Source organism: Bombus bifarius, unplaced genomic scaffold (assembly GCF_011952205.1).
Source record: "Bombus bifarius isolate JDL3187 unplaced genomic scaffold, Bbif_JDL3187 scf7180000008006, whole genome shotgun sequence".
Classification (NCBI taxonomy): domain Eukaryota; kingdom Metazoa; phylum Arthropoda; class Insecta; order Hymenoptera; family Apidae; genus Bombus; species Bombus bifarius.
Genome location: NW_022884384.1, coordinates 1,201,240 through 1,218,041, shown reverse-complemented (window position 1 = coordinate 1,218,041; position 16,802 = coordinate 1,201,240). Strand labels below are relative to the sequence as shown.

Genomic DNA, 16,802 nt, shown 5'->3' with positions numbered 1-16,802 from the left:
AGTTGGAGGGAAGAGGAGCAGCAGAAGAGAAAAAGGAGGAAGAGGAGGTGGCAAAAGAGGAGGAGAAGGAAGAGGAGGAGAGGATTGCTGACCGGGTCGAGGCGAGCTCGATCGCGCGTCGCACGAGGACTGTTGCACGGTCTCAGCCGATGTCGATCGCGCCGTAGGTCTCTCTGGCTCGAGCGAACTGAAGCGAGAACCGGCGAGTAGAGAGCGAGAGGGGAGCATTTACCCGCCACCGTGACGCGCTCGGACGCGCAAGGATACAGCTCCACGAAGAGGAGAAGAGAGAAGAGCGCCTCCTCCACCGCTGACTTAGGCCTGTCTGGCTGCGCGAAGCGGCGACCGATCGGGAGGACGGGCCAACCGGGCCGTCTGTCTGGCCCTTCGACACGCGCTGCGTCGACAGGCTGGCCGACCAGCCACCGCATCGTTTTCCAACCACACGACACGACATCTCTTAACTACACACCAGAGAACTCGGAATCCGAGCACGAGTGTGTACCGTACGAACGAGACGTTCGAATAGCCGGATCAGAGAGTATCGGCTATTTCGCGGGCTGCCGGTCTATTCGCAAAACTCCACCAACGTAAACAGGTAAACGAGGGGGAAAACGAAGAAGGAAGAACGAAAGGGACAAGAGGGAGGAGGAGGAGGAGGAGAAGAGTCGGGCACAATGCGGCCTAGGGCCGCGGCGACGTCGACCAATGCAGCCCGCGGGTTACGTCCGTTCCCGGTTGTCCTGCGAGTCACCTGCGTCCTTGCCCTACTGGTCGTCACGTGGATACCGGTCACCGAGGCTGTGGTGAGTGAGTCCTTGAAATATCCCAGTTACGTACCGTTCGCTCGTAGACAAAGGGCTTCTCCGCAGATATTCCGTCTAGCTTCTAGGATTTTTACACGAATCGCGTATCTTCTAACGAAACAGTGTTCCATTCTCGCGTCGCTGGTTTAAGCAGTGCTGCGCTTCGCTCTACCGTCATCGTTTAACATCGTCACGCGCGTTCGTTGTCGTAGCTTAGAAAGAGAAAGAGAGAAGAGTGGAATTAACGTTCATTCCGCTAAAGTGTCATTTATCCAGTGATATTACCGGTCGTACGTACCTTCGTATTCCGCTCTTTCGATAGCCATTTTTATTCGCAATAAAACCCGCGTTTCGGATAATCATTCGCTATTCGACGAATATCGATCGAGGATGAACGAACTTTCATTACGACCCGTGGTATCGATCGACCGAACTACCGGTTCGTTTAGCACGATTGCGCAAGAAATCGCTGTACCAAAGGAGGAAGATACAGACGGGAGAGACAGACAGACAGACAGACGTACAGATAGAGAGAGAGAGAGAGAGAGAGAGAGAGAGAGAGGGAGGGAGAGAAAGAGAAACAGAGAAAAGAAGGAGAAATGTATTTCGCGGAGTTATCGCGAATTTTCACCACTCGAAACGGGGCTGATCGAAGTTGGCACGCGAGAAGTTCTCCGAAGCAAGTTGCCGGCCTCATTTCCGGTAGGCCGCCGTTATCGCGTAGTATCTGAATACGAGATGCCACGAGACCTTTCTTTCGCGCCACGAGACCTAGAAAGTCGATAATAATTGAACGCTGTATCGTACGTGGGTACGTTTTATGAACGTAGGTGAGGACAATTTAACGCAAGACGACGTAACGTCGCTCCATACTCTTAGGAACGTAAATGCGAACAACGAATCCGCGGCACATGCGCGTGAGAATGCCGGCTATGCGTTGATCTACCATCGATCTCTCGATCGCGTGGCAAATATGACTCTGCTGCAGAAATTCAGCACGCCTCATTTATCATTCGTACAAGACAGTTTTCGCGATGATAAACTTAATTTTATAATATCGCACACTTTACGTAATAGTCGAGCTTCCAATTCTGAATCAACTATTCGATTTATCGCATTATCGCTTTCTTCTCAAGTATCTTCTCTCTTAGCTTTGCTGTGAAATTAATTGACATTATCCATATCGGAGATTTTACACACTCAGCTCCTAGTGATTTTTTTTGTAATAAAATGATTTCTATGATCTATTTATTACGTCATTATCTTCTCAAAATTTTTCCTTCCTCGCATTTATACAGCTAACGTTGACTTTTTAAGCACAGAAAATGATATGATGTTACGGTTTTTGAGATTATTAAGAATCATCTGTTTTTCAAAATAACAGGATAATGCTATCGTATAAGTATGAGAATGCGATGCTGGCGTTTGATCATTACCTTCCAAAGTAATACTTACTTGTACTTTGCTTAGTATTTAATCTTAATTACATTGACTTAATATCTTACCTTATATTTATTTTATTTTGATCTAACTTTATATCAATTTCTATAGTTAGAAATTTATTCATTTATAAACAGGTACGGAAGAACTTTAGAATACATTATTGAATACAAACAAAAATCAGTAGACTGCTTGGAATAATATTTTGATTGCATTGGTACGTGTTAATATTTTACATAAGCACGATGCTCTGATCAAATAAACCAGAAAACGTCTGAATTTCATTATGTATGCCGAGTAGTGACTGTGTAATTAATTCCTACAACGCTCTAGAAATATGGGTCATATCATCTCCGTATGTGGATTTAGTTCAAATTGTTTGCGGAGAAGTTAATCAGTTTATTAGCACTTCTGCGAAATCATTCCTGTAGTCCAAGAATATCGATTAGATTAGATTAGATTTCTGCGACCTACTTGATGCAAGAATATTCAACTTCTCCGCGAAATTCTTTCCCCGTTTATTTTCGTAAAAAAATGCATTTAAAAAAGTATGCTACACATAAAATATACTCTGACATTCAAATTTATTAATTTCATTCGTCAAAATCATCAATTTTCAACACGATACTAGAAACTTTACGGATCGAAGTGTGCAACATCGATTTACCTTATAGTCGTGATTCGACCAATATGATTTTCTTTTTTACGAAAGAAATCAACAGAAAATTGAAAAAAAAAAGAAATTCGAAAATAATGATACACCGAAATTGCAAAAAAGGGAAGAAGAAATAATTTTTATTCAGTTTCTTCGATAATTATATCTTTTTTAATAATGATATATTGAGTAATTATAGTATCCCATTTTATATAATTACGTTAGATCTTACTCCAAATTTCAAGAAATTATAGAATTCCAGAAACCATCTTATATCATTTTCTCCATCTTTCTTGAAATCGTATTATACTAAACATAAGGGGAAAAAAGTAGATATTCGGTATTTCGAGGATGTATGTATAATTATATTCATACACATAAACCGCACAAACTGCCTCTCCCGGCAACTTGAGTTCACGTGTGACTCGTGTGTGATGTCACAAACCGTTAAAAGCGTTTATCTTGAGAGCAGAGGTTATGAATAATGTATACGAGGATATTTTTACAATTATACAGACAGTTACGCAACGGTGTAATCCTGTTGTGTAACCAATTCGCGTCTTGCGTGTGATAAATATTGGGTAATATTCATTGATTGCTTCTCTTATTTGAACTTCCCATTCATTGACTAAACGATAGTGAATTAACTTTCGAGATTAGAGCGGTGCAAATACATTTTACAACGTCGATTATCATCGTTTCCAAAATTATGCTGCACGTAAAACGAAGTACTCTGTTAGGTATAAATGCAAATTTTTAAACAAGAAGAAATTTTACTTGAAAGTAATTTTTTAAACTTTGCCGCTTTTCATTCGGTATATAATTGGTTAATCAATTTTTTAAAAGACATCTAATTTTCACATTAGCACATTCCGAATATGGTTAATATTTGTTAACCACAGACAAGGAAGAAGATATCGATATATTTTAAATACAACGCAAATATTAGACAGATTGTAAATCTTACGGAGAGTAATAGAAATTCAAAGGTAATTGTACCCCTTTTATATATAGCCGTCACGTCAGGGCACAGCCCTCTAGCAAATAGCACTGTGTGTAACACATGTGTTAAATCCAGTTATTAAAAGCACAAGTACCAATGACGTCAGTACCGATGCTGATGGCTAACCATTACAAACAATCGAATTCGAAAGCAGAACAGCTTCTGTTCTGAACTACGTATATAACGAAAAAGCTTGTTAAAAGCATCATTTTTTTTTTTTTTCATTTTTTAGGCTGATGATATCACTTTGCTGCCGTTTCCGGTCTATTTGTAATTACAACACTTGTGCAGCTGCACTTGTGCCACTCTCAAGTTCTTTAATTATCTCATATTTAGTTTCTATAATTAGCACTGCGTGCTTCCGTGCTGACCACACTATGATATTGTACGCAGCATTGCATTATTAGATTCATCCTAAATTATGTGTACGCACATCGCTGCAGCGTATTGTATTACAATGAAATGAATATGAACCGTTCCATCCCGCGCAGCTTTATAGAAGAGAAGACATTTGGGGAATAAATTGTATTACGCTATACAATATTTTACTATAATTAATCTATTAAGTAGAGAAAATTAACTTCTCATTCGTTGGATTGTTAATATTAACACAGATTATACCTGAAGCTGCTAAATACCGACAACTTTATATTATTTTCTACAATTCTATTATCCTATTGTTAACATTTGTCATATATTCATTTTTTACTTTCCAAGCATTTAATTAGCTCAAATTTTAAACGAGCTTCCATTGCAGACATAACGTGGAAGCGAGAGAAGAAAATATCTTCTCCAGAAAGAAGGACGAAAGTCTGCGAATAATTCTGCAGACGTGGTTGTTCTGATATCAGCTGTATCTTCCTCTATCTCGTTGAAATCACCCGGTGAACAAGCGTGTAGGCGATTTCGACGCCTGAACGGAGTGCACATCCTTTACGGGGCATAAAAGAAAATATGTTGGCGTGTAGGGTGGCGACATATACGACAATAACGGGGATGAGAATGAAATAAACGTTAGGTCAAAAGGTTTATACACCTTTTTTGCTGCTTCTAGGTTGCCGACAATGACCCGTTATGCTGGCAAGTCATTCAGTATCGTGAGAAATCGTTCGATAGGGTCGGTTAGGTCTTGGATTTCTTCTTTCATCTTTAGACTGTTACTGATCGATGTGACAATGAAAATGTATAAATCTGTCTTTTAGTTGTTGTGTCGTGCGTTTAGACCGGGAAACGTTCGAAGAATGGCCAGTTTTTGAGAAGAATACAACAAATAAGGATGACGAGGGATATCCTTTTACTATTTTGTCACCTGTTATTTGTTATTCTACTATTTCGCTAAACTGAACGAAATGTTTCTCACTATTATACATACTTATATCATCATTTACTTACATCATTTACTTGAATCACTTAATGGCAGTAATAAAATAAGCATTGAAATAGACAAAAAATCTTTCAATGGGAAGTTGCTATTCTTATGACGTAATTTTTGTTAAAGCATTTTAACTTAAGCAAAGTTTTTAATCGAGACGTTAAAAAATATCGGCAGAATTTGATTGCACGTGCAGCAATGATCACAAGCTATTCCAAAAGTCCACAGTGAAACTGTAATGCGAGGCTGTGTTACCTTGACTAATCGAGAAAGCTTGCATCCGAGACACGCGATACAGCTCTGGTTAAACACTCGTTTACGTGGGCCGTTATTACTAAATTATGCGTGAAAGAGAGACACTTCGTCATTGCTACCTTACACGAAATACCAACAAATAATTCATTCTAGCCGCTCGAATTATATTAATATCATATTTAATGTTCTAGTCAAATTAATAGACTCGTAAATGCTATGCTCACATTCTAAATGCTTTTACGATACCATTTTATGATTCTTGAATCTTTTCTTTCTAAATTTTCTAACAATAGACGATTTTACTAGATTTTATTATTAGAAAAGACAGAATATTTTTACATTCATCGTTACGTTATGGTTGAATTAACGTTATAAAATTTAAAACAAATTATACATCTTCTACAAATGATCGATCTGTTTTAAATTCTATCGAAAATTAGCCAATTACTTTTATAAATTACATATCCGGTCTTGATTATTTCGTTAATTTTTCATATGAAAATAATTGAAATTTCGAAACAAATCGGAAGCTCGTACGCGAATATATATTGAACATATCGAACAATATATTGAACAGAAAACGGTCATTTCCTTTAGGCGAGCAATATTATGAAATAATTCACAACTTCGTCCACGATATCTGTATTTCTGTTGCTCTGTAGGAAGAGTCTGCCTCTGATAACGATAAACTTTTCCTGTTGTTGTCGCGTGGAGACAATCGCCACGCGAGGATGCGCAACTCATTTGGTCTTCCTCGTCGCGTAGAGCAACCCTGTTCACGACAAGATAAAAATTTGCATACCATTGCATTCACATACACAGGACAAACCTGCTGATTCATCTTAATTAAGTTAAAAAAATTTATCGTGTCGATTTTTACTTAGAAATTTTCATAGCGTATCCTGGTTCTTTCGTAACTGCAGTTATTAATTACGTATGCACCTTAATAACAGGAACGCGTGCTTTAACAATCGTTTGATATCTGATTTTATAAAAGTTTTATAAGGATAGATAAAATGGCTAAGTAAAAGATATAGAAATATTTTTCCTCTAAGTTGTAATTCTTCGCTGAGAGTGCAAATGATTGTTAACTTCGAACAGAGACATTTTGAAAATATCAAAGCTGTTTCTTCCAAAATTCAATAATATATTTAACTAAAACTTGATAAATAAATTTGTTTATCGTTTCTGTCGACAATAAAAGTAAAATTGGAGCTTACTTTTTAACCGATATTATACCGCTCTCGATTAATTTGACCAACGAATAATAATAACTCATAGAGACCGAATTTTAACCAGGACCACGTTATTCGCTGAAAAACACAACACGTGTTATCGACCGAAACAGTTATAAAGAGAAATTTCGACATGTGAAATTTATATCGACAATTCAGCTATATTCTATACGTGAGTTGAATCCACGCAGGCGATCTTCCTAGAATATTTACGTTCCCTTGTCAGAAACACTTTCCTGCCACGGTTTTTCTGAATTATACTCTCACCTGCATTTCACGACGCTAAATACGTAAGCTTGTCCCACCCACGTGAACGAGAGGGAAGTCGAATAAAAATAGGGAAGAGGTGTCCTGTCCAACGATGCTTTAGTTACGAGGAACGTGATACTTTCACCATCTACAAACTTAGAAATATCATTCTATTCGATGTCAAAGCTAGTTTCCTCGTCCTCTTCTTCCAAAAAGAATCTACTGTTCGTACGGTTCGAGTTCTATTGCACAATTGAGATATACAAGGACCGGCCGAATAGACGCATTTACATTGTTTTTATCAAGGTGGTTCATTGAAATTTATTTATTAAATTAACAGAAAATGTTCAGATAATTCGCTATATCTAACAGGAATAACAATTTGAACGTAGAACCGTACATTTAAGGTTTCAGTGATACAACAAATAGTTTTTAATTTCATTCGTTGACTTAAACGAGCAAATTACGTTTCATCTTCTTAATAAAAAGCGTAATCGTTGATATTAGTAAAAATTTTGGTCGAACATCCTTCGAATTCGCTTCCTAAATTACATCTGCGATAACGACAATGTCCTTCACAACGTGGAAACCTCATAATAGTAGAACCTGCGAATACATTAACAGTGTCGGTCACAATAAAACGCGTTACGCGAATGATATCACCTTCTAGAACTGTTGTATGCGAATACGTCATTGACCACCATTAACCCCGTTATGTTTATATTTCGTGCCGGCTAATTCTTTTCATTGTACAGTAGGCACGCAAACGGTTCTAGCGAGGAGATGAAATGATGCAAATTCATTACGCTCGAGATTAATCACGACGCTGGCACTTGTCGAATAATTATAGCAGTCTCTGTACGTCATGGGCAAAGCCTAATCTCGTCGGTTATCAATACCGCAATGTTGATTGTTAGGATAACTTCGTTGGAATAAAATTGTAATAACGATTAACAATCGTCGAAATGAGAAAATTAGGTGAAATTTGTGTGTAAAAGATTGTAATCACTAAACAGAGATATTTTCTAGAATCGAAGTTAACGCATGACGAAAGATAAAGAATGTAATTGGTGGTGATCAATCGATGGCGCGTGTAATATGGAATTTCAAAGCGTGACGTCATACAAATATTTATTCAGTCACCGCACAATACGATACATCTATTTACGGTATATCGGGTTAGCATATTACAAATTTGAGAAAAGTGCGGTTACACGTAATGGAATCGAGTACCGCGCGACACAACGTTAATCAGGTTGCACGTCACTGGGCCGTCATCGCTAATTCATGTGTCAGTTATTTAGAAAGAAGCAACGCCTGCCAGTGACATCACGATCTGATCTCATTCGTTGCAAATGCACCGATTACATCCAGTATAATTTTGCAGCGGAAAATATTTATTCGCGTCCGATTGCTTTTTAATTTATACGCGAACGTTCCCGATATACGTTGGAATTATTAGAAATTAGTTAATTGAAATTAACGTTATTAGAATTAGATTTAGAATTTTTCGAGGTATCGAATTACATCAAAGTATGTAATTGTTAATAAAGATACAGCGTTTGACATTGGACGAGTAAAAAATTAATCGATCGATTAATTTCTCCGATTGAAAAAAAATTAATTGCAAAAAATCGTGTTTGATTTAATCGATCGATGAAACTAAGCGCGGAAAGTTCACCAGCGATTCGATCGTTCAGTGGCTTAGTGGATTAGTCAGTCGGTAATTATAGATATTGATCGTTAATCATCAATCGCTGATCAAAACGTCGAGCATCTCAATTTAATCGAGATTTAATTGATTCCTGAAGCTCTATCTAATAATATTGAAAATTGATTGATGCCAAATTTAAGGCCAGTTTCAAACATTAACGTTTCGACGTTCTCGTTATGTAATGCTTAATATCAGCCTATGTTTAACTATTTGTATTATTTAATCAGGTATCCGAGCTGGAGCTCGATCAAGCGTTGTTTATAGTATATCGTTTATCTAAAATCGTTACGAGCCGTGATTGATGTGGTTTATGCCGCGAGACGGATCAGCAATTGTCAGTTGACCATTAAAGCGCTGCACGATATTAGTTTCAATGCGTGAAGGCTGTTACGCGTGACATCACGGTCTAAAATTATTTATTAACAAATGCGCCGTTTTTACCGTTACCTCATATCTTTAGTTACTTAATTGTTACTTATTCGAGGCCATTTCCAGTGATATCGCTCGCGTCACACCACGAGTGATAATCTTTTGCTTGTTTACCCGATAGTAAACCATTCAGCTTTCTGGAAAAATATAATTTAATTTCGACGAATAAAAACGAAGAATTTTCAGAAATTTACAAATTCATCGACAATTTTTACAAGAATTACATAAACGGATAATATATTCTTTATCATATTTAACATATTTAACGAACGATCAATGGATTTGTAATATGTATATCTTTTTTTTTAATAAAATCGTTCATTTACAATAATTTCTATAAAATAATTTTCTATAAAAAAAAGTCTCGAAAGTGGGTCCATGAAAGTTTGGAAATTCGATCGATCGTCTACACGATCGTTCCAAAGAGTAACAGTTCACATTCAGATAAGTTAACTGAATCAGCATGACTTTAATAAATCGGACACTAATCAAAAGTTTCAACGAATAGAGTTCAGATAAAGAAGTTCTACCGTACGGTATATTTCTACAAGTATCGTCAACGTCGATAGCATTGTACACAGATCACGAACCACGCTGGGTCCACGATACCAATTCTCCTAAGCTATCACTCACATCCGGCGGAAAGTTATTTATTATAAACGTGAATGAAACAGTTCAGCGTGACAATCGGAGATAACATAACTAGAAACTCGTCAAAGGAGAATAAGCGGTCTGTTTATGGCTATATCGCGATAACCCGCGGTATTCCTTACGAGCGCTCGTACCACCCTCTCAGCCCGCCAACCCTTGCACCATTCGCCTGTCTGTGTGTTTCTCGGTAAACCAACAAAAAAAAAAAAAAAAAAGGAGGAGAATAAAAGAGCACCAAAATTAATGAACCGCGTTGCGAGTTTATCGCCACGAGCCGTTGGTAGGCTGAGATCATCGTGAACGCGGGCATCGTAAATCGAATATGGTGTGGCGACTTTCAGCGTTTCATGGAAATCGACGATACCGAGAAAGGCTAATAATAGCGACGATGCCACAACGCCAATAATTTCGAGGGATGAAATCGATGAAACGACCCGACGCGTCGCGACGCGACGTTTGCCGAGATTCGACGGTATTGCCAGTCGTCGAATGTGGTCGATCGATGAACTTCCTTTCACGATAGTTTGTAACGATAGAAAGTAACGGTGGTAGATAGAGATTGACGTCGAACGGATTGAAAAACGGGTATTGATCGTTTTCTATGGATCGCAGCGAACTTTGAATACGTTTAGCGATGCAGAATTAATTTCATAATTGTATTAAGCGTGGCGGATAGATCTGTCGTGCTTTCCAGACGCGTTTATCTCGTGGGCTTCGATTTAATTACTCGAAATAAACTCTGCCGCGGGCAGCATCGAATTTGGCGGATTTCGCGAATCGGACACGAATGGAGGCATTTATCAGATTGGTAAATTACATCAGGCGCGAGTAACGGTGTCACGAGCGTTACCAGAACGTCGTTTAATCTATGTGGGACGTTTAAGGGTGGACGCAATCTATCTCTTACGAAACGTGGTAACCTCGATACACATTATCTGAAGAAACTCCGGAGTTCAAGGGGTCTCTCGAATACCATTTCGTCTTCTCTCTTTCTCGCGTAGGATCTCATGGTCGTGGAGGAATCGTAACTCTATACATACGATTTTCGTATCACGTTCCCGTTGCGATCGTTGGAATTTTAAGGCGTTGTTTCGGCCGGAGAAAATAGAACAACGAGGCTGGTTGCCGGTCGAGTCCAAACGAGCCTACGTATACAGCGACGAGTCTTTCTCGGTAAAAAATCACGAAGCGATTGATTAATCCACGCTAAAAGAGCTGTTCTCGATAGATTTTCAGGTGAAAAGATTTGATCGCTCGATTCGAGTTCAGGTTGTTTTAATTTAATCGATCGAATAGTATTATATAAAGACTACATAACATGATGTACAATTGCTACAAAAAATATTTACACGTTTCCTTGTTTCTCAATGAAAATTATTATTATTTAGCTGTAAACTAATTTGTCATTTAGCTACCAAATTAAATAATATTTCTCTTTTCTTTGCGTTTGAATAAATGTTTTCACGATGTTATCTCTCAAACACTTTCTGATTCTATTATGTCGATAATTATCAGCCTGCAACAGAAATACGGATTTCCCCGTATGCATGAAAAACCATAAATAGTAAGGACGATCGATACTTTCGTCATATAAATTTCATTTACGTGAATCATTTATCTCCCAGTGAATGAAACAACGATTTAGATAAATGGAATTCTAGTACCGTACAAAGGAAACGAAACGTTCGAAATCCTACGTGATTATCGTCAAAAAGCGCAAAAACCAAGCCGCAGCAAGCACACCCATCGAAATCGTACAAGTCGACCAATACGTTCGGCTGACAGGCATGACAAACATCGACAGCGCTTTTCGTTAGACGCGCTCAAACGAAAAATAAGCTGGAAACGTGGTAGGAAGCGGCGACCGATTAGGCGCGTGACAAAAGGGATCCAACGATCGGCGTTCGGTGGGCTGCTTTCATTGGATCGATCCCCAAAAATAGGGCGCGTACCGACCGCATATCCGTTTCTATTTCCGCGCGTATCCAGCCGAGATGCGCTCTCGATGTATGTATATAACCTGGATATTTTTTCCCGCTCACATGTCGCCGATAAATAAAAGACAGTAGGGAAGCCATGGTTCTCGCTGCTCTCGCATTACACTGCACACAAAATTATGGAACTGAGACGCGACAAAAACTCGCGTGTTGTTTCCTTGGTTAATATGCCACCGCTGTGACACGATTATACGACGATCTGTGCATGTTCAGCGAATTTTATAATCGTGATTTTTTACGTTCAGAGGAGTTATGTATCGATTTGGAGAAAGTTATACGAAGTTATACGAACTTGCTGATTCTTTCTATGTTTTTCTGATTTTTGTCCTTCTTATCTTGTACTCTTTGAAAGAGAAAAGAAAAAGCGACAATAATCTATATAATAGCAAATATCTTTATTACATGAAATAATAAACAGTGAGAAGCGATGATTAGATTTATATCGAACGATACAAGATGTTTCAAGTGTTCCTTAAATCTTGTCTTCCTTCTTGTTATTTGTTTATTTGAGAGAGAGAGACAGAGACAGAGAGAAGATACATAAAGGTATGTATATTGATACATCCAGATTAGGTTTATGTTGAACAATATAGGGCGCCTCAGGTTTTTCTATCACCAAGGTCTTAACGTGTGTAAAACAGAACGATAGGATAAAACCGGAACGATATTAAATTTTGTTTGTATTCCAAATATTTTGTTGTATAACCATTTATGAAAAAAATGATAAGAAAACACTTGAGCAAGCTTGTGCGGAAAGCCACGAGCATGCAGCTTGTATATCTCTTAAGGCTACATTGAATTATTGACCTTAATCACTTGCTGACGCGTTAAGTAACACGTTATCGCTTGGAACTTCCGTTTTCACCTCGACACGCGATCTTCCAGCTTTTATTCTCTACTCGGACAAGACCCATTACGTACAACTTTTTCGTCAATTACGTTCAAAAATCTCAGGCCGTGCAAGCTGAATTTTTGGCACTACGCTAAGAGATTCAACAAATACTAAAATATCGAAGTAGCTGAATCTTTAAATTATTCGAAAATCTAAATTTCTCGTGCAATGTTACGTAATTATTACACGCAATTTAATCACAAGTCTCAATTTATCATATCGTACAATCCAATTAAATTCTTAACCTCTCGAGGGATCTTAACGTATGCATATGTGTGAGTTCAATTTTTCTTTAATTCGAGACATGCGATCAATGTTATGCAAGTATGTTAATTTTAACTATTACTCAATGGTTACGCGCATATAAATACATCATTTTTCTCAGGAAAATAACAAATAATTATCTCTTCGCAGCCTTAATATATACGTCCCTGAAGATATTAATCGTCAACCCTCGATTACAAAAGAATGATTTTACGTGGATTAAAATGTCACACAAGCAAGAACTACAACTACATCGTAATATAAATTTTAGTACCTTCGATCATCCTCCTTTCTCGACAATTCATTCGCAATCAGTTTAAATACAAGATAACAACGAATAAACCATCGGTTTAGTTATTCTTGACCAAGTAATTTCGTTTCATTCAAATGCCATAAAATAGACTTGCTGATGATCATTTATCGTCTTAAATCGATAGTCGGAGGCAACCAATGCCGACAAAGAGCAATCAAGAATGGGGCGTTGTGTCAATGACAGTAATGAAAGAATGCAGGAAATTGAGTAATACAATGAATACTTGTGTTCCGTGAATCGAATGTTAGAAAAAGACTGGCAAGGCGAAGACGCTACAATTGGCGCCAATGTTGTTCCTACACGGTCAGAGTCGCTACAAACACAAGACATAAACTTGACATTCGACCCTTGCGCTACAAACGCATAACGCACCACAACTGATTAGAAGTGCATCAAAACGTTTAAGATTACACCGGAGTTCAATGCTAACAATAAGTACTTCAAGGAACAAAAGATGCAGTATGACATATTATACGAAGCATCTTCGGGAAGATCTGACGTTAATTTCCAATTTGTAACGCTGAATTGTAATATGAGAAAATTTTGTAAATGTTAAAAAATTCAATTTTTATGAATATCATTAAAAGTATACGTACTCCAATGCATATTTACGATGAAAAGTAATACATGAATTTCCAATTTAATTTCCAATATTCAAATTTATATCGATTAGCAAATATCTTTATTACATGAAATAAATTAATTTACTAATTAATTATGAAATAACATGCTCTTACGTTTTAATTATCGCTGATAATCATTTTAACATCGACTTTTACGTTGTTTATATACTGTGATGTTCCGCGTCTTTCATCTTTTTATACTCTAAATAAAAATTATTTGTTTTTAATAGTGGAAAAGATACATTTTTCTGCGTTTAATAATATTTTAGGATGAGTAGACGCAACATAAAAAACCTTTCTACATTAGAATTCATTTCCATTAGCATATCGTGTCTGTTAACTTCAAAGATCGTAAATCGTAAGTTGACACTATTTTACAATACTTGGTCATTCATATCTGAGATGTTTTATCGTGTATTATCGATTATCGGTCACATTTTTCTTTTATTCATTTGCATAATGAACTAAAAATGACAATGTTATCGCTATAAGAATAGCGTAATTTGTACACATGTAGTATAAAAATTTCAATTCTGTGCATTTAAAGTGAATGCATGCACGTGATAGATTATCTAATAATAAATGAAGTTTTCGCTGTGTAATTTTAGTTGAAGCGATCATTTTTCAAAGTAACTTTTAACAGCGAATATTAATCTGTTATTACGTTGTGTCAAAGTTCATTTACACGTTACTTATGAATAATTCAACAAAAGATAATTAAACATCAACAAGAAGCAAGAAAAGTATCGTACGCCTAATAACGTGATGTTATATTTTCGAACACGTAACTCACGCAATATCTGAAATTTTCGAAGCATACATTACGGTCAAATATAAGAATATATTATTACAAGTAAAAATAGGCTAACAGACTCGCACAAAACACTTCATACCACGACAGTACTCGTATTTTTTCTTCGATATATCGTGTAAAAGAGTTTTATAAGACAACCGATGTAAGTTGTTTTCGACAATTTAAACAGTCGTAATGGCTACTTAAAACATTTTAAATCACTCCCATATAACTTCGTTAATTTCTCAATTTTTCTACGAACCTTTACACGTGCCGATCTCATTGAGTTCTCAAACTGCAATGGAAAGGTGCTTATGTAATCCCCATTACTCAACAAACTTGCGAAACGAGCACCTTGCTACATGTACAAACCTATATAAAACATGAAATATTGCTGCAAAACAAAAAAGCTCGCGCATACATATAGGTCGAAGAAGGACATGAAAGACCAAAGGGTTGCCGCGATTTTTACGTAATTACTTCCTTCTCGCGATAAAAGGCAAACGAAATAAAAGGAAAAAGTGGTAGAGGGGAGGATAAAAAAAATGTTGAACGCGGTGCTAAATAATAACGTTCGAGTGTATCGATAGCGAGATCGACGCCCGGAGCTCGTATTTACCGCACGATTACCGGTCGATTCGGCTTCGTACACGGACACGTATCGATAGGCGAAGGAGGCGGCGATTCACATGTGTCGTACGCACACGTGGATTCTTTTATGGGGGTCAGCATTTCTGCCGGCAGACATGGCGTTCAGGTTCAGACGAGTCAGACACTCGGCCCTTTATAGCGATACACCGGCCCCTGTTGAACAAGTGTTGGGGAGAGCCGACCTTTTCCGACCTATTAGGGATTTGAATAAAGCCATTTATGGGGTTTTAACTCTTCCTCTCTTTGCTTTCCAATATCCTACGTCCTACGTTATGGAAAAATCGATTGACTCTATCGTCTGGCGGATTTATCGAGATTTAATCGAGTGGTACTCTTTATAGTAGCAAACTTACAATTTTAATCAACGAAGTTATCAAAGAAACAACGTCTTATTCCAATCGACCGGCTCTGTACCCCGGGAGATTTATCGAAATCTAATATACATTGTATCAAATCGTTATTATTATTTCATTTACATCAACGATTTCAAAGTTTGAATTAAGAGATAAAAGAAAACGTCGTCTCCCCTAACCAAAATTCTCTTCTCCTCTACGAAGTAGAACGTCTATAAACTCGAAGAAATTGCGAACTACTCTTTCGCTAATTGTTCGGGAACTCTAAACGCATCATCTATATAATTATAGTAATATCGCAACTTTGAACTATGACTTTGTTGTCGCGTTGTCGCTCCCATCGTACGTGCTCGAAACTCGGTTAATGAAAATTAATACCCAAAGCATGCGGAAATTAGCTTCAAGATGCAAATTTTCTTCAATTCAGCAGTACAACTCTGAGATTAGTAAACATAAGGATCGTTCCATTCACAAGGACATACGACGACGAAGAGAAATACGCGCGAGTCAAAGTTTCCTATGAAATCCTATTTAAATTAAAAGAAAAACATAATTCTCTATTTAATTGTTCTATAAAATATAAATGTCGACTTAAAAATTTAAACAGCTGCATCACAGAAAAAGATCGAGTGCGATTACGATATTGATTTTAAAAACAGCCACACAAAATTCTTTATTATAGAAACATATACATATATATGTGTGTGCGTGTAATTAAAAAAAAGTAATTAACCCGTCGTCGAACGATTCACCACTATTTCACTATTGGCAACGTCTTAACGGTGTCGAACTGAGAAGAAACCAAGAATCGGTAGAAAATGGAAACGAGCGGTCGTCGGAGGGTGGAAACAAAAGGCGCGGGATTAGAAAAAACGGCGGAGAAAGGAAAGCAGAAGCAAAGGAATGCGAAACGAGTTCCGATATTTTATGCAAGTCCGCTGATCAATTTTTTTACGCGGCCGATGCTTCGTTTTAGACCGAAGAAAACAAACCGCAAAAAAAGGGAGCGAAAGACGTTATAGAGCAGTTCTTAAAAATCAAAAAAAAAAAAAAAAAAAAGAGGAGAGAGAGAAGAGGAAGAGGAGGTAGGGAAAAGAGGACACAGGA

At 37.5% G+C, this 16,802-nt stretch overlaps 1 protein-coding gene across 1 annotated transcript in view; it reads left to right on the top strand.

Annotated features, from left to right (window-relative positions):
* Nucleotides 1-145: 145 nt before the first annotated feature.
* The window catches only part of LOC117206321 (collagen alpha-1(IV) chain), a 56,624-nt gene continuing 39,967 nt past the window's right edge, over nt 146-16,802 (top strand). The window contains exon 1 of the mRNA XM_033445551.1: nt 146-806. Within this exon, the coding sequence (XP_033301442.1) occupies nt 678-806 (129 nt within the window). The 5' untranslated portion in view covers nt 146-677. The remainder of the gene's footprint in view (nt 807-16,802) is intronic.